At 41.7% G+C, this 19,281-nt stretch overlaps 1 protein-coding gene across 1 annotated transcript in view; it reads left to right on the forward strand.

Annotated features, from left to right (window-relative positions):
- Nucleotides 1-19,281, forward strand: part of col27a1b (collagen, type XXVII, alpha 1b) — a 425,030-nt gene that overhangs the window by 360,735 nt on the left and 45,014 nt on the right. Inside the window, exon 42 of the mRNA XM_052036787.1 lies at nt 7,804-7,857. Within this exon, the coding sequence (XP_051892747.1) occupies nt 7,804-7,857 (54 nt within the window). The remainder of the gene's footprint in view (nt 1-7,803; nt 7,858-19,281) is intronic.

Genomic DNA, 19,281 nt, shown 5'->3' on the forward strand with positions numbered 1-19,281 from the left:
ACCCAACACCTGACCCGCCGGGAATGAGTTTGTCCCCCCCCACCCCCCCCCGCTACAGGATGATGGCACTGCTCCACCCCCTCCTCCTGCTGACTGCGATGATTGGCGAGACGTCTGCTCAACCTTTCCTCGAAATTACCCATAAATCTGCCAGCACCTCGAATATATCGAACGGTTGGATCTACCTCCGAACCGCAGCACATGCCGCTAAAGCTCTGCCATTGATAACGATTCCCTTGGATACTTGTTGGAATGAACTGTTTACATGGACTTTTCTCTGTTGCGCCTGTCAGGTTCGGTATATCGGTGTTCTGGGGGGGCCGGATGGCAGTTCCCCATCACTTCCCCCACCACTGCACATTCCTTCCAATTTTCAGGAGCTGGTATTTCCCTCCATATAATTTGACCTCCATGCAAGTCCCGACCCCCAGAGCATTCCACAGTCACTGAGTACGCCAAGGGAATGCTGGTGTAGACTCCAGAATGAGCACAATTCCACCTTTTCAGTTGGCCATTGTGAGTTTGAGCGAGACTGGTATCCGGGTGCCTCCATGACCACTGCCGATGGTGCCACTAAGCTAGGGCTCCCTAAACGCTGAACGGGACCCACTGGATTTGCGGCTACAGTATCCACCCGTGGCTCCCCACGGGCTGGTACAGTTGCCGTTTTCCAGTGTTTGTGGTGCCCCGAACCCATGCTTGATAAACAGGGTGAGCACCCAGCATAAAGCGGGTGCAGGGACAGCAGGGCCATCGCGGAGGCGCAGAGGTTCTAGATGATAGCCTGCCCCCCCGTATTGCACAACCAGACTGTCCCATGAGAAACAATGACAGCAGCGGAGCTGGCTGCCATCAGGCTGGTAGCCCAGTAGAAATGGACGGCCCTGGATGATCCACTCGCTGCAGATGGTGGTACACGTGCGGTGATCACCAAGGAGTACTGAACTCTTACCTCTGATAAACCCAGCAACCCCTCCAACCTGGCTGCTCACTTCAGGGACTCGGCGGCCAAAACTCAGAACCAAGGGACAAACTCCTCCAGCACGACACCTTATGGGGATACAGGTGGCCGTTTGGGTCACTGGGGGATATTGGGCAACTGTCACCCACTGGCCACTGCCCTCATTTTAGTTGTTATAGTTTTTTTTTCTTTTTTTCCCTTAGTTGTAGCTCTCCCTTTGATTGGCATGTGATCTAACTTCCGAGGGGTGGAACGTAGTAGGAGAGCACATGGCTGTCACGTGACAGTAACAACACTGACCCCTCTGGTCGGAGGACAGCATTGCTCCTCGGATTGGAAGTGACCCCACTCATCAGGTGTGGGCATAGGGAGTGGACTTGGAGAGCACCTTTGTTCCTGAACCTGCCTGACCATTGGCCTTGGCAGGCACCTTTGTCCTTGACCTCCAAACCATTGGCCTGTCTAAATCACCTGGCCAGGCTCCACCCAGCCTCCCAGCACTATAAAGAGTGTTGCAATCCCCAGGCCCTCCCTCTCTCGACTGCTCCAGGAAATAGTGAGACAACGCTGCAGAGACCACTGGTAAGAGTGTGCACCACCATGTGGTTTGGGAGTGTCTTAGTCATATTCCAGGGAGTGTTAGAGCCAATGCTTGTTTGGGTCAAGGTATTCAGGCATTGAAGTGTTTATCCCTTGATAAGCTGTACCTTATTTATTGTGTGTTTGTGTGTGTGAGTATGTGTGTCTGTGTGTGTATCTCATCCTCGTTGCGATTCCCCCTCACGTTTGCAGTCTCCGGCGTGTGTGTGTGCAAGTGTGCATCTGTTCCCATTCATTCTGTCCCCGCGTTTACCTTTGTGATTAAACTATTTTTAAAATCCAAAGCCTGTGTCCAGAGCCCTCCATCTTTAAGATTCCAAAAGAACCTTTTCACACAACGCCATGGCATCCTTTTATGTAACTGTCATGTGGCTGCTTTGCGGAAAGTTCCCTGAAGATCCGATGCCCTTCCCAGTGCTCAGCATGGCAAGAATGCAATAATTGGGAGCTTTTCATGCAGCTCCCATTGGGAACTGTAAGGAGTCAAAGAGTTGTGCAGCACAGAAACAGGCCCCTCGGACACCACATCCATGCCGATCTTTTTGCCAGTCTATAGTGAACCCATTTGCCTGCATTAGGATCATGTGCTTCCATGCCTTTCCTAGTGAAGTGCTTACCTAAATGTTTCTTAAACATAATGATTACATCTGATTCCACCACCTTTTCTGGCAGTGTGTTCCAGATATCAGCCTCTTTCTGTGTAAACAAAAAACCTACCCTTCAGATCCCCTTTAAACTTCTACCGCTCACTTTTAAACTATGCCCCTTGTTTTTGGTAACTCTAAAATATTTTGACTATCTACCCTATCTATGCCTCTCATAATCTTACCCATTTCTATTAGCTTCCTTCGCTCCAGGTAAAGCAAGTCCCACCTATCTATTCTCTACCCATAAATAAAGTTCTCCAATGCAGGCAACATCCTGATGAATCTCCTCTGCACTCTCTCCAGCATAATCACATCCTTGCTATAGTGTGGGTGACCAGAACTCCAAGTGCAGCCTAACCAGTAAAGTAAAGTTGTGGCATAACATTCCAACTCTTGTATTCAGTGCCCCTCAGGGTCACATTTTCACTGACAATTCTGAATGAAAACCATCAAAATGTCAATTTCAATGTATTTTTGACCTGTTACATGATTTTTTTTCTAAGGATCTGATTGGTCTTTATACGCAGTAAATATTTACTGCATCAAAAAAGGATTATATCCAACTTCTAGGCAATTGACCATTGCTGTTTTACTGTGAATGCTGCCTGACCTGCTGAAGCTTACTAATGTTTTATGCTTTTATTTTCATTTTCCAGCATTGATAGTTACTTTGGTTTTTTGGCTATAATCACCATCCAACTGTGCTCAGGAGCGGTATCTCATCCTCAGAGTACTAGAGATTTTACTACATTTCCTGTAATGCAAAAGATTTAAATACTTGATGTCACTAAGTAGCTGAAAAAGTAAATTGCTTGTATTGCATGGTTGTTGGTGTCATTAAGATTTACAGAACATAAGATTTGTCTTTTAGCCTATTGTTTCTGCATCGATTCCTCATTAAAGCAATCCAGGACTAATTCCACTACTCTAAATGTTTAACTACCCCTGCTTAAAAAAATGTAATGATCCCAGTCTCAATTAGTCCTTATTTCCAAAGTATTCCATATTCTAATGTGATCTTGCAAGCATGTTACTGAATAGGTCAGAAAAAGGATCCCATCATGAATCTGCATCTTCACATATGGGATGGATAAACATTGGCAAAGAAAATTATTGAAATGGCAGACACACAACCTTTGCACTTGAAGGGATGCTCCCTTCCATCTGTTATTGTGTTAATAATATATTCTGTTTATATTGGAAGGTATGAACGTTATACATAAGCCAGTTATGTCTAAGGAATGATATCATCTGATTGAAATAACATTCACTATTATCTAGCAGGAATACATTTACTGGCAGGCAAATACAGTGAAGTCATCTTAGTTTTTTAGGAATTTCTATGGTTAAGCAATAAAGTAGTTATGGTCAAAATACAAAGTTTTACAAATGCTGGAAATACAAGAACAACAAATGTTTGAAATAAAAAACAGGAATTGCTCAAATTCTCAGCACACCAGGTGGTGTCTGTGAAAAGAGATGTATTCCATACCAAAGCCTCTGCCAGAACTGGGGAAGAGAGAAAACAAGTTTGTTTTAACTTGTAGAGAATGTAGGGGAGGGCTGGATAGGGGAAAGGGAAAATCTCTGAATGGGTGAGGCCAGGATTACCTTGGGGCTGACTTACAAAGGTCATTTGGTTGATGAGTTCAAAGGGACATTTATAGAGAGAGGGAGAGAGAGAAAATGAATAAAAGGAACAAGATGATGACAGTTAGATGATGAGAATACAAAGGAGCATAAAAGTTGTGAAATGCAGGGCTCTAGGACATCTCAAGCAGGTCAGGCTGTACTAATGATGAGAGAAAAGCCAAGTCAACATTGCAGGCAGATGACTTGCAGCAAAAATGGCCAATTCTGAAGTAGACAGAAAAAGCGAGTTACCTGAAGTCGCAGAATTTTATACTGAGTCCAAAAGGCTGTAATGTGCCCAGATGGATGATGAAGTGTTGTTCTGCAAGCTTACATTAGGCCTCATTATAGCAGTGTGAGGCCACAGACAGATGGGTTAGAATGAGAGTAAAATGGAGAATTAAAATAGCAAGCTCAGATTCACCCCTGCAGACCGAATGTAGGTGCTCCACAAAATGGTCGTCCAATCTGCATTTAGTTGGTCCAATGTAGAGGAGACCACATTGTAACTACCAAATGCAGTGCATTAGATTGGAAGAAGGTCAAGTGAATCACTGCTTCATTTGGAAGGACTTTTTGGGTCCTTGGATATTGGGAGGGGAAAAGTTAAATGGGCAAGTGTTGAATCTCCAGTGGTTACATGGGAAAGTGCCATTAGATGGGGAACTGTTGCTGGAGACAAAGAGTGGACCAAGGAGTTGTGAAGGGAATGGTCCCTTTGAAATGCTGAAAGAGGAGGAGAGGGATGATGCATCTGGTGGTGAAATGCCATTGAAGGTGGCTAAAATTCCAAAGCACGATCCATTGAATGCAGAGGCTGGAGAAGTGGAATGTAGGACCAGGGAACTCTAATGTTGTTCTATCCAAAAGGAGAGGAGGTGAGAATAGAGGTGCAGGAAATAGCTGACATGTGGTCAAGAGCTCTGTCAGCTGTGGTAAAGGAAAGGCATACTTTTCTCTCTCAATTAGCACAGCCTGACTTGCTGGGCATATCCCACAACCCTGCACTTGTAACTGTTATATTCCTTTGTTTGTATTCTCACTTTCTAACTGCCTTCAGAGTTTTCATTCATCTTTTCTCTCTGTAACTGCCCCCATTAACCCATTTACCAGATGAACTCAATGGCTTCACCATACCAAAGATATTCCTTTGTCCTATCCATTACTCTCCCATTTTTTCTGCAACTAAAAACCAACTTGTTTTCTCTCTTACCCATTTCTGAAACATTAACTTTTTTTCTCTCTCTGCAGTTGTTGCCTGACCTGTTTTTATCTCAGATTTCCAGCATCTGGAGTTTTTTGATTGGAAATAGAAAGCAGGTCTCGCAATATCAGTGACAATGCAGCAACAGTCAGCCTCTCCAGTCTTTTGGTACAGAATTGCATATTTCAATTCAAGTCCCGCCACTGCAATCCAATCCAATAAGTTTACTTTACCTACTCAAACATGTTAAATGTGTCACATGGTTCCATCCAAACAATGGAGTAAGAAAATATCTTTCATGTGAAGAGGAAAGCAAAAGTGAGAATTGAAATGATACACAATGTCGGTGGGTAACAGACAAAACAATACAACTGAGCTAAGAAAGCAAACACAGTGAAATATATTCATGGTCCTCTGGTTTATTTCAAATTCTTAAATAAGCTCAGTGATCCTAAAGAGCCTTCCAATGTACAGTTTTTTGATACTCTGTCTTAAATTATTAACCTTTCACACAGATTCCTTGAATTTCCTTCAGGTACAGTGCAAAAGTGTTTTACATCCAACTTTTTTTGGTATAGTGAAAAATAAACTTTCCTCAAACCAACTCAGTCTCATCGACCTTGCTCATTAACCACACTCTTCCAGTAATCTAATCTCTTGTGAAACAGGCAAAAAAACAGCAAAAGCAGTAATTGTGTGTCACATTCAGGAACAAGTTTAGAAACTTCCTTCTGACAACTAAGGCAATGAGGCAAGGCTTCAGAATATTCCTGTTTTCATTAACTCATCACACAATCTCAACTAACTAAAAACATAACCCTATAATTATAAATGGCCTCTTCTTTTAGTAGCAAGTACTCTGATTGGTGGTATATGGTAAGACAGTCAGAATAATTAAACGTTTTAATCCATAACTATAATTTTCTGACACAAGGCTGCTGCCCCTACTCACTGTCTATATTCATTATTCCCCCAAACTTACTTTTAGCCAAATCCAAAAGCCAGTTTTGCTTGCCTTCTAAACATGAAGGGGAGTGAGATAGGCAACCCTGAACAAGCTTTACCCAGTAGATTCCTCTGGAAGCATTAGAAAGCCAGCAAAATCCTGCTCCACTTTGCAGCTCTTAAAGCTGTCAAGGGTTTTTGATGTTTTTGATGTCTTCAGAAATATCTTAAATGTAATAAATACAAAATAAATAATTATGTATTTTTACAAAATGGGAGAGGTGGACAGAACAGAAGGGAAGGGCTTTGATTAGATGGAGACCATGACAGATTGAATGACACCATAGATCTTCCCTTTGATCTCTTCACTTTTTCATTCTGTCTGCAAATTAAAAGTTCCTTCATTTCTTACATTTCCCAGTGCTAATGTAAGATCGTCAACCTGAAATGTTAACTAGGTTTCTCTGTACTGATACTACCCAACCTGCTGACTGTTCCCACCACTTTCTGTTTTAATTCAGATTTTCAGCATCTGTAGATTAGGAGAGATAAGTACAAGAGGACATGGTTTTAGGGTGAAGGGGGAAAGGTTTGGGGGAACATTAGGGGGAATTTCTTCACTCCGAGAGTGGTGGGAGTGTGGAACGAGCTGCCATCTGATGTGGTAAATGCGGGCTCACTCTTAAGTTTTAAGAATAAATTGGATAGATACATGGACGGGAGAGGTCTGGAGGGTTATGGACTGGGTGCAGGTAAATGGGACTAGTGGAATAAAGTTTTGGCACAGACTAGAAGGGCCGAATGGCCTGTTTCCATGTCAGTGCTGTTTGCCTAGCATAGTACAAAGTCCTGATGCCATTCAACAATTAATATTGTACCTCAATTCAGTGTCAACTTGTATTTCAGCTTCTGTCTTAACTTCAAGTATGTCCCAAATTATACTTCCACTTTATACAAAATGTTCTTTAAAAATTAGAGCTTTCACTTTCAGGTTTCCTATCTATAAGAGTTCTATCTGTAAGAATTCTTCAGTGCAATTGCCTCCTCAGCTGACTTGATGACATGCTCTTGTTGTGTCTCAGAGATTGACGCCAGAGTGAAATTAACTTTAATTTATGGAAAGGGAAAATCCATGCCATAGAGATTGCTGATCTATATGGACAGCTTCCATTGAAGTAAGCAGGGAGCTCTGTCCCCTTGTTCTGACGCCCAAATGCAGGAAATTATTTCATTGTCCATTTCTGTTTCCATTTTGTTACATATTATCCATGTTTCTACGGTGATTTAAAATAAATTTTTGCTCTTATAAATAGTGAGTAATGTTAAACTCTCCTCCAACACCCACCCCCCCACCCCTACACACACAACTTCTCCTCCTACCAGACCTTGGATAAGGATTGGGTCAGTGGTCAGTTGCCTACTTTACATCCAGACCAATTTTACGATTCTTACCTTTATAATTATTGCATATGACTATTCAATATATGTTGTGTGTTATTAAGGCAAACTGCATAATATGACATTGATAAATTGATAATCTACTGACTACACGGTGATAAATGACTCGTTTGCAATAGAAACTTCTCTTTGGCATACAGAGAATACAGTTATCATGTCACAGATTGGTATAAAACAGGTCAAGCTGTGCAAGAGTCAAGGTTGCTATATCTCCAGTCTTATTTTTCATGTTGGTAATGTGAATATTATAATGATTTTAAAAGTACAGAATTGATCCAGTAGGCAATACATTTGCTTTATCTTATTAATCGTAATTTGGTTGTAGAATATTTAAAATTCATTTTTGTCTTATACAGGGGCATAAAGGACCGCCTGGCCCAAAAGGACCGCCAGGTCCCAAAGGTGAAAAGGTAAAATGGTCTAATATTTAAAGTTAGTTTTTAATTACTCTGAAATGAAAGCGTTGTAGAGTTAACTTTTGTTTTGGCAGCAAGAAATGAATAAACTAATCAGCCAATTGCATGCAGAGCACATTCAGCTCTATAATCTGAAACTGTTTCTCAAATCATTTAAGTTTATATTATACGATTGCATTAAATGATCTATACCTATCAGTCAGCTCATTGACAATTGCCCGAGGCTCTGAATTATACTTACTTCCAATGTACTCATTTAAATAATTAAACAAAGTATTCTGCTCAAGCAGCCAACATCTGATTTTGTATGCATTGACTAGTCCGTCTGCTGTTGCACTCATCTGGAAATGTTTGTGCACTGAAGACTTAGTCGAATGAAAGATGAAACAAGCCTTCATGTGCAGTAAATGGTAGCTCATTGATTTATACTTTATAGAGGCTCTTAATCTCTCTAAATCTCCAGTGCTTTGCAGTTCCTTTTGATCTCTTTTAGGGGAAATGTTTTGTTTATTTTTATTTGAACTCCATTTATGTAAATGTTCAGTTGTCTGTAGAGGGAGAAGCTGGAAGTTTGATTCTGTGCCAGTGATACTGTTTCTGAAAAGCTCTATTGTGGTACAGTGCAATATTGGCACAGGCTGAGATTTGTATTTGATTGCCATAAATTGCAAGGATATAAATGAATTCCACTTTTATCTCTATTCTACACTGTGGCCACTAGGAAGTAACTTCTGTACTTTAGATAGAGTCACGGAGTCATACAACTTTGAAACAGGTCCTTCAGCCCACCAAGTTCATGATGGCTACCAAGCACCCATTCACTCTAATCCTACACTAATTCCATTTTATTCTCTATTCCGATCAACTCCCTCTCACAACTACCTCTCACAACTACACAAATGGCATTTTACAGTGGCCAATTAACCTACAAACCAGCACATCTTTGGAATGTGGAAGGAAACCAGATCGCCCAGAGGAAACCAACATGCTCACAGGAAGAACATGCAATCTCCACATAGATACTACTGGAGGAAATTGAAAGCCTGACTTGTAAAGATATAATATATGAAAATGATTATTTAATAACCTTGAAATCCACTGAACTGGAATTTTAAATTGGTAAATTGATTTATTATTGTCACATATACTGAGGTACAGCGAAAAACTTTGTTCTGCATGCCATCCATATAGATCATTTCATTATGACAGTGCATTGAGGTAGTCCAAGGAAAAACAATAACAGAATGCAGAAAAAAAGTGTTACAGTTACAGAGAAAATGCATTACAGGCAGATAATAGGGTGCAAGGCCACAACAAGGTAAAATGTGAGGTCAAGATTCCATCAAGGGGACCATTCAATAGTCTTTTAACAGCTGGATGGAAGCTGTCTTCGAGCCTGGTGGTACGTGCTTTCAGGCTTTTGTATCTTCTGCCCAGTGGAAGGGGAAAGAGAGAGAATGTGTGGAGTAGGTAGGGTCTTTGATTAGGTTGGCTGCTTTAAGAGGCAGCGAGAAACATAGACAGAGTCCATGGAGGGGAGGCTGGTTTCTGTGATGTGCTGAGCTGTGATCACAACTCCCTGCAGTTTCTGTGGTCTCGGGCAGAGCAGTTGCCATACCAAGCCATGATGCATCTGAATAGGATGCTTTCTATGGTGCATCTATAAAATTTGGTGAGGGTCAAATGGGATATGCAAAATTTCTTTAGCCTCCTGAGGAAGTAGAGGCGCCAGTACACTTTCTTGGCTGTGGGGCCTACCTGGTTGGACCAGGACCAGGTGATGTTCACTCCTAGGAATTTGAAGCTTTCAACCCTCTTGATCTCAGCACCATTGGTGTAAACAGGAGTGTGTGCACTGTCCACCTTTCTGAAATCAATGACCAGCTCCTTTGTTTTGCTGACATTGAGGGAAAGGTTGTTGTCATAACACCATGCCACTGGGCTGTCTATCTCTTTCCTGTACTCCGACTCATCGTTATTTGAGATTCGGCCCATTACGGTGGTGTCACCTGTAAACTTGTAGATGGAGTTAGAGCAGAATCTGGCCACGCAGTCATGAGTGTATAGGAAGCAGAGTAGGGGGCTGAGGATGCAGCTTGTGGGACACCAGTGTTGAAGATAATCGTGGCGGAGGTGTAACTGCCTATCTTTACCAATTGCAGTCTGTTGGTCAGGAAGTCAATGATCTAATTGCAAAAGGAGGTGTTGAGTCCCAGGTCTAGGAGATTTTTTAAACCTTTAGACTCCAAAGAAAACATTTACCTTCCATCCCTACCTGCCGTTGCATGTCTTAGATCTCCCAAAGCAATGCATCCCTTGCAGCTAAGGTTTGGGACAGACAATTTAAGAGTAGACTGCTCACAATAATAACTTGATAGAAAAGAAGCAGACTCACCTCACCACTATCCCCTCATCATCATCACTATCTCTCTCAGGCCAGTCTTCAACTCTAGCCTCTGTTCCCAGCTGCAATTTATAGCTCAAGACATTGTCAACCAAGCCCTTTTCTCTCCACTCTTGTGCTTTCAACCAGAGCTGCTTTAACACCCTCAGAAGTAAGTACATTAGACGTAAAATTCCTTTCAGAATCAAAACAAAGGAATTCAGTGGAGAATTCAGTTTTGCCATGATTTTGCTCTGTTTCTTTAAGATCATTTTCCAGTGGGAGGGAGATGTTTTGCATTACCTACTGCCTCTAGTCATTACAGTCAAGAAAAACAGTTTTGTAGCATTGTTTTTTTTCTTTGTTCTACATAATTCATCCATAGCGGAAATTTGTTTACCCACTTCCAGATGTAAATCGCCTTTGGCCAATGACACAATTTACATTGTTGCATGAAAGATGATATCATTACCTCTGCAATGTTCAGCTAGAGTAATGTCTGAGTAATGAGGTCACATTGTTCCAAAGTGGGAAAGCAAGGTGCGAGGAGGACAATAGATAGGTTAAGCAAATGGAAAATGGAAAAAAATTCAGCCAAGATAGGGATTGTGAGGTAGGAAGAATAAAAAAAAAGAGTAAGATATAAATAGAGAAAGAATGCAAAATGCTGCAGTACAAATGATCCTGAATGTCATCATTCATAAATACAAAAAGTTAATATGCACATATAACAAGTATTTAGCAATATTGTTCTTTGTTGCAAAAAGAATAAAGTACAAGAGTAGAAGTCTTACTACAATTATGTAGTAGCAGGTATTGGTGAAACTGTACCTGAAATACTATGTACAGTATTATGTACAACTTCAGGATACATTTGCATTGGAGGCAGTTCAGGGAGTTGATTGCTGGGATGAAGAGGTTGTCTAGTAGTGAAAGGAGAATGAAACATGGCCTTATTGAAACATATAAGATTCTGAGGGGATGTTTCATCTCGTAGTTCTTCTGGAACTGTGGGTCATAATTTCAGAATAAGTGGTTGCTCATTATAGTCAGAGATAAGAAGGAATTTCTTGCATAAGAGTTGTCGATCTTTGGAATTCTCTACCCCAGAGCATTGGGGAACATGAATTACTGAATATATTCAAGGCTAGAGCAGACAGATTCTTGGTCAAAAAAGTAATCAAGCGTCATGGGGAACAGGCGGATAAGTGGAGCCAAGCCTTACTGAGTGGCAGAAGACACTCAAGAGACTGTGTGTCCTATTTTTGCACCTATACCTTATGTACTGGCAGCATTGGTTATTCTGGGAACAACTGAGCTTTCAACAGGACTATTTAAAGAGGCCTTCCTGGAGTAGATTGGAACATAGTATAGAATCTGACCCAAATAGTTCCTCTAACTTTTTTTAACTTCTCCTGCACTCTTCAAAATCAAAATACCAGTCCTAAACTGCATGTTACGTGTACCAGCAAGTCTGCATTCGGAAATGTCCAGATTCAGGCAAACAAGATAAATGCTCCCAAGTAAGCACTCCTGGTACACGTAACATGCAGTTTAGGACTGGTTATTTTGATTTTGAGTTTAACTTAGAGTCAGCAGCAGAGTGTGACATTTGACAAGTGAATGTTACCTGGGCTTCCAGTGAGTTTCTTGGACATCACCTTCAAGTTTGCCTTAATGCTATGATCAGGTATTGGTATCACTAATGAGAAGTGAAAGAAAGACTTCGCCAAGCTTGAAGTGTATTTTCCAAGCATGAATGTCAAGTCTCACTAAGTCTCAGCGCTTGGACATCATATTCCACAAATTTATCTGGACTGGCTCAGGTAGGGTTGGGTATAGAAATAATTTACAAGTACGTTGGCTCAGGGCAGATTTAACTTGCCTGTGGTCAGTTGGGTTCAGTCAGATTTTACTTTTCTATACAAGCAAATTACTATCTGGGTGTTCTTTTACATGAATCACAAGCAATTAGGAAAGCAAATGGTATATTTCACTCAATTGGAAAGTGATTGGATTTAGGACTTGAGTAGTGTTTAAAATTTTGGTCTCCTTACCAAAGGAAGAATATTCTTTCCTTGTAAGAAGGGAAACAAGGGTTTGTCCCATGAGGATACACTGAGTAGACTTGGTTACACTCCCTAGGGTTCATGTGAATGAGATCTAATTTCATTGAAACAAAGAGTGCAGAGAAAATTTACATGGATGTTGCCGGAACTTGAGGACTTGAGTTATAGGGAAAGGTTGAATAGGTTTGGACTTTATTCCCTGGAATGCAGAAAAGTGAGGGGAGATCTTATAGAGGTATACAAAATTATGAGGGGTATAAATAGATAGAATGCATGCCGGCTTTTCTCCCCTCAGGTTGGGTGAGACTAGAACTAGAGGTCATAGGTTTAGGGTGAAAGGTGAAATATATGAGGGGAAATCTGAGAGGGAACTAGTTCACTCAGAGGGTGGTGTGAGTGTGGAATAGGCTGCCAGCGGAAGTGGTGGATGTGGGTTCAATTGTAACATTTAAGAGAAGTTTGAAAAGGTACATGGATGAGAGTGGTATGGAGGGTTATGGTCCATGTGCAGGTAGATGGAACTAGGCAGAAAACCAGACCGGCATAGACTAGATGAGCCAAAGGACCTGTTTCTGTGCTGTAGTGCTCTATATAAAATTATTAAAGGGCTTGGCATAGTGGATACTGGGCAGATGTTTCCTTTGTCTGGACCATCGAAAACTTTGAGTGGCAGGAGTAGGAATCAGTCTCAGAATAAGGGATCAGGCAGTTAAGGACTGCCTGAGACAGATAAGGAGAAATTTCTACACCAAAAGTGTTGTAAATCTTTGAAGTTTTCCACTTCAGAGAGTTGTGGATATCCAGTAGATTTGTATATTCAAGACAGAGACTGATGGGTTTTTAAATAGTATGGAAGTAAGAGATGGGGATTGTTTGGAACACAATGAGGTAGAAAATCAGCCAAGATCTGACTGAATGATGGAGCAGATAGAAAGAAGGAATAGCCCATTCCAGTTTCTATTCTTTACGTTCTTTTTGTCCATTCTATGATCACAACCCATAGTTTAGGTCACACACCTACCCAGGTTCCCAACCCCCTGCTCCAACCACATTCCTGGCCCCTGTTCCACACCAATGGCTCTGAGCACGTACCTACCCACTTTCCCATTTCTAGTCACACATCTGGCCCATGTACCCACCATACCACTCCTGTACCCTGGTTAATGGATGACCCAAAGTGGAACTGCAATGAATCGGAATGTGAACTTACTGTAAGCTATTTGGGATTTTGTGAAATTCTGCTCTTCTCAGAAATATAAGAAGTCTGGGTCAATTTTTTTCCTTCCTTAAAAATTTATAAATATATATTTTTACTTAATCTCACGTGGATTGGCAAAGCACTTCTGCAGATCAGCACCAGTCCACAGACCATTTGTTGGGAAACACTGTCTTAGACGCCATTTCCTGTACTTTTACACAATGTCATAACAATGACTGAATCTTAAGTTGATCATTTTACTATTGGTAAATAAATGTAGCTTTGATAGTGACTAAATAGTTCTGTTTTAATGTTGTCATTACTGGAAGTTTGTGAATATTTGTGAATACACTTGTGAATATTAGCTTTTGGCCACACTTTGGGCTAAAAGTAGCTGAGCAACACCTTAGTTTGTTTCACACTTGTGTGCATACTTGGCTCACACAGGAGTCCAAAGTGATACTAGCATATGTGGCCGCCAGCTGCACTTCTGGACTCACCATTGAGCTCGACTGATGTCCTGGAAAGGGGAAGCCAATGCACTTCAGATTGGGTCATTCATCTGCTCTTTCTCTTCATCTTTGGCAATCCCTTGGTGGTCAAGGATGACTGGCATCCTCTCTAGTTCTGTGGGCTCGAAGGGGTGAAGTGGCCATTGTGGAATGGTTGGGAGGTGCCTGATGGGGCAAGTGTCTGGGTAGTTTGGGAGTTGGTGCTCTCTTTGCCCTGTTTACACTGGATTTCTGTTTCCTTCTGCCAAATGGACTCAAAGTACTTAGTGCTGTCCCAAAAGCTCCTTCTCCATTTTGAGTTGTCAGGGTCAGGAATCCCTTGCAGGTCAGTGGATATGTTACAATTTTTCAATGAGGACATCCCTGAACCTTTTCCTTTGTCCATTTGATAATCTCTACCATGACGGAAGTCAGAATAGAGTGTCTATTTTAGGAGTCTGCTGTTGAGCATAGGAATGCTGTGGGCTGCCCATCAGAGCCAACTGAGTGTAACTGGGTCCTCACAGCTGAGATACTGACCTGAGAGAGGACATGACATTGGTTCACTTATCTTGCGTATGAATGTGAAGATTTTGCAACAACGATGTTCATGATACCTCTCCAGTGCTCTGAGGAATCTACTTTAGGTAAATAATGTCTCAGAAGCACAGAGGAGTGCAGGGATCACTGCTGGCTAGTTAGATGTTGAGCTTTGTGCTGAGTTTGAAGTCTTCATCTTAAAAGTGACAACACCCTGGTTGATTTAAATACATCTGGTCACCTCATTTGTATGGATGGGGTTACCACTCCTGGTGGAACATGGCAAGTGCAGATTAAGTGCTTGCATTATTTTACTATTTTAGTGTGTTTCATTACTTGTTAATACTTACAGTGTTTAAATTAAATATATTTATAATTTTTTTTACTGACTTTTAAAATTTTTTTAAATGGTACATAAATATTTCTGAGGTAAGATTCAGTCATACACTGCCAGAGAATAGACTTACCATTTTTGGGCCTGCTCTGCCTCTTTGGTGTGAGGATCAGCTTGTTCAGCTCTCTGCATATGGAAAAAGTAAATGAGGGTGGATGGGCAAATATCCAGGTAGTCCTCTGCGTCCGGCATGATCTGGCCCAAGCAATTTGTTTGAAAAGCTTTTGTCTGAAAATATTAGGAGGAATTTATTGTACTCAGACTATTATCACCATTGCAATGGAAGAAAAGGAAATTTAAAACAAATATATTGCATATTTTTCACAATGGAAAGGCTGTTTTCTGGACATCTTGTTCACATACACAATAATGCCTCAGAATTACAGCATATTGCCTCATTTACAAACAAGGAATGGTTTTCAAAAAATGGCTTCAAATAATACTAATTTTGTATAATTTTTTGTAAAATTCAATGGTAAAATGGGGCAGACAGGAGCAACCAGCTGAATATTACCAAATGTAACAGTTGTGCTTTAATTTTTTATTGCATTCGTCAAAGGGATGATTGCTGTGTTGGGAGATGGAAAAGATCTGACTCCCAAACCATTTTTAACTGTAGTTACTCTCATTTTCCAATTGTTATGATGTTTGGGGTTTCTTGATTGGTTTAGCAATGAGTTCTCCAGACTCGGCTTTAAAAACACAGTCCTATGGTTCATTGCGGATTCACCTCTACATTATCTGTGATTAAAAACTGGCTCTGTTTCAGCTGGACTCAGCTGTCAGGAAAACAAACTCCCCAGGATTGTCCAGCAATCCTAAAGGTGGGAACAACTGCCAAGTCCTGACAGTTGAAATTAACTTGCTGTCTGCACAACCCCATAAGGAAGATCTTATTTCACTGGAAGATTAGAAAAAAAACTGTTTCGTAATGTCTGGCATCCTGAGTTGTAAGGACCAAGACTGCCTTTTCAGTAAAATTCTGAAGCTCATTTGTCATCACTCTGTTTTGAAAAAAGTTAATAGAATCATGGAATGATGCAGCACAGAGGGAGACCACTCAGCCTTATGAAAAATCTATCAGTTAGTCCCATCCCATGCAAATTTGAATATTAACTGTCAAATTGAATGCACTGTGGAGAAATCAATAAGTACCTTTAGTCGTCTATGAGAGGAAATCACAAGAGACCATCTTCTTTTCTATCCCAGGAAAAAAATCTTACAAATATCTGCCCTATCTATTATAAACTGGGAGATTGATGTGATTGTCACCAACACCATCCAAGCTATTCCTTAACTGATAGAGACAGACTTATTGATATTGGAAGGAGATTAATGAGGACAATAGAGAGAAAAGAAAACAATTCTGGGATTGAGAGATGCTGAAAATCTGAAATAAATGAGAATGCTGGAAACACTCAGTAGCATCAGTTAATAATCTGGAGTTTGGTTAAAAAACAAGTGGCCCTAATAATGACCCACTTCAAGATGACTTAGGCAGTATGAGCAACACTTGGCAGATGCAGTATAATGTTGATAAATGTATCAAAACAAAGATGGAGTGTTATTATAATGGTATTTGTCTAGAAAGTATTATTGTACAAAGAGATATGGGTGGTCTTCTACGCTTCTAGTCACGTGGAGCTGGCCCATGTACCCACCACTGAAAGCAAACAAGTGGTGGGTACATGGGCCAGCTGTGCGACTAGATGCATAGAAGAGCACCCATATCTCTGTACAATAATACTTTCCAGCAAGCAGTTAAGAAGGTAAAAGGTATGTTGGCCTTCACAGTGAGAAGATTTGAGTCCAGGAGCAAGGCTGACTTGCTACAATTATACAAGATCTTGGTGAGACCACACCTGGGGTATTGTGTGCAGGTTTGGTCCCCTGATCGAAGAAGAAAAATACTTGCCTTGAGGGCATGCAGCAGAGGCTCACTGTACTGATTTGTTGGACTGCTCTACGAGCTGAGATTAGGTTGACAAGGTTTGTGTTCCCTAGAATTTAGGAGAGGGGATCTAATTGAAACATACAATTTTCTAACAGATCGAGACATACTGGGTATGAGAAGAATGATTTCCCTAGCTGGTGTGTCTAGAATGAGGAGTCACAGTCTCAGAATATGCAGTAAGACTTTTAGAACTAAGTTGAGAGAAATTTCTTCTCTCAGAGGGTGGTGAACCTGTGGAATTCACAACCACAGAGAACTCTGAAGAGGAGGAAATCAGTCATCCTTACCTGGTCTGGGCTATATGTTTGTCTAAATTGGGACACCCGTCCATGTGATTGACTCTTAAATGCCCTCTTAAGTGGTCTTGCAAACACAAACTATAGAACAGCACCTCATATTCCGTAATCTACAACCAGATGCATGAACATAGAATTTTCCAATTTCAGATAACATGCTCCCCCTCAATCCCTTTCCCTCTCCTCCTCGTCTACCCTGTCCCTCCGACACACACCCAACCTCCTCCACAGCCCCCATCATTCAGTTTCTTTCCCCTCCTCCACCTACTCCATCTGCCTATCACACACACACACTCCTCCCACTGGGTCCCCTAACCTCCCCCCCCCCCCAAAACTTTTCCCATCTGCTCACCCCACCTCCCTTATTTGGTTCCATGCTCCACCTTTCTTTCCTATCAGATTCCATCAGCTGCAGCCCCTTGTCACCTCCACCTATCACCTCCCAGCCACTGTCGCAATTTCCACCCTTCCCTCCTCCATCTGCCTATCACCCCTCCTCACCTGGATCCACCTATCACTTTCCAGCTCTTGCCCCACCCCTTCCCCTTACCACTTTATACCGGCTATTTCCACTTTCAGCCCACATGAAGGGTCTCGACCCAAAGCGCCAACTCTCCATTTCCCTCTGCAGATGCTGCCTGACCTGCTGAGTTCCTCCGAGCAGTTTGTTTTTTTGCTCCAGATTCTAGCATCTGCAGTCTCTTGTGGCTGCATAGATACAGTGGTGACAATAGCAAGTCAGAGGCTGCAATGAGCTTGACAACCCAAAATCTTACCACCATCTGTAAGGCACAAGTCAGAAATGTGATGGAATACTCTCCACTTGCCTAGAGTTCCAACAACTCTCAAAAAGCTAAACCTTGTTCAGCATAAAGCAACCCCTTGATTAGTCCTTATCCACCACCCTAATCATTCATTCCCTACACCTCTGGCATCAGATCTTGCAATATATTATCTACAAGATGCAGTGCAGTTATTTACTGAGACTATTCTGACAGCACCAGAAACCTGTGTCCTCCACCACCAAGAAGGACAAGGGTAGTCGTCACACTGGAGCACCACAACCTGCAAGCTTCATACCTCCCTGACTTGGAGGTCTATAACCAGTACTTCATTTCTGGATCTAAATTCTGGAACCAGCCAATGGCTGTGTGGAAATATCTTAACCAGAAGGACAGCAGACAGTAACAGCACACCGCTACCTCTTTCAAGCCAATTAGGAATGGGCAAAAAAATGCTGCTTTTGCAGTGACATCCAGATCTTGAAAAGTCAATAAATAAAAAAAAACACCATTCTGAGTACCTCCAGCATTTTCTTTTTTTGTTTCAGATATCCAGTATCTAATTTGCCTGGTCCTTTCCCACCATGATCCTTTCCCTGTTCACTTATTCAGCATTATCTTCTCTCCACAATGGCAACGGATCACAGAGGAAGACCCCTTCGACTGCCCATGATGCTGTGAGACTTGAGGACAGTCAGTATTGCCTTCAATGCACCAACACAGACATTGGCTGATTGAGGAAAAGTGTGTTTGAAGAACAAGATCTCAAACCTGGCATGAAACCAGACCGCAGTGATTCCTGCCTTCTATATACATCTGAAACCTCGACTACCTACAGCAGGCACGTCAAAGCACTGGAAAGATATCACCAACACTACCTCCACAAAATCCTCCAAATTCATTGGAAGATAACTGAACCAATGCCAATGTCCTGCCCAGATCAACATCCCTAGCATTGAGACCCTAATTACACCCAGTTGGCTCTGTTGGACATTCCACGTTGTTTGCATGCCTGATACCAAACAGACAAAAAAAACAAAATGTTGGAAGAACTCCGTGGGTCAAACAGCACACCACCCCACAAACTATCCACCAGCCTACTTCGTCCAGCATCTCTTGCCCCATCTACAGAAGAATCCACAGTTCCCATACTGGCCTCATCAGTCACCTCATTTCCCACAAAACTGCAATCCTGATCCTGAGGGCCTGCCTAAGAAGAAGACTGTTAAGTATCAGAGGCGTCCCTTCAGGAATGTTACCCTACAACAAGCCCAGTCAAGAGATGCCATGCACCATACTTGAACCACAATT

The sequence above is a fragment of the Pristis pectinata genome, chromosome 23 (assembly GCF_009764475.1).
Source record: "Pristis pectinata isolate sPriPec2 chromosome 23, sPriPec2.1.pri, whole genome shotgun sequence".
Taxonomy (NCBI): domain Eukaryota; kingdom Metazoa; phylum Chordata; class Chondrichthyes; order Rhinopristiformes; family Pristidae; genus Pristis; species Pristis pectinata.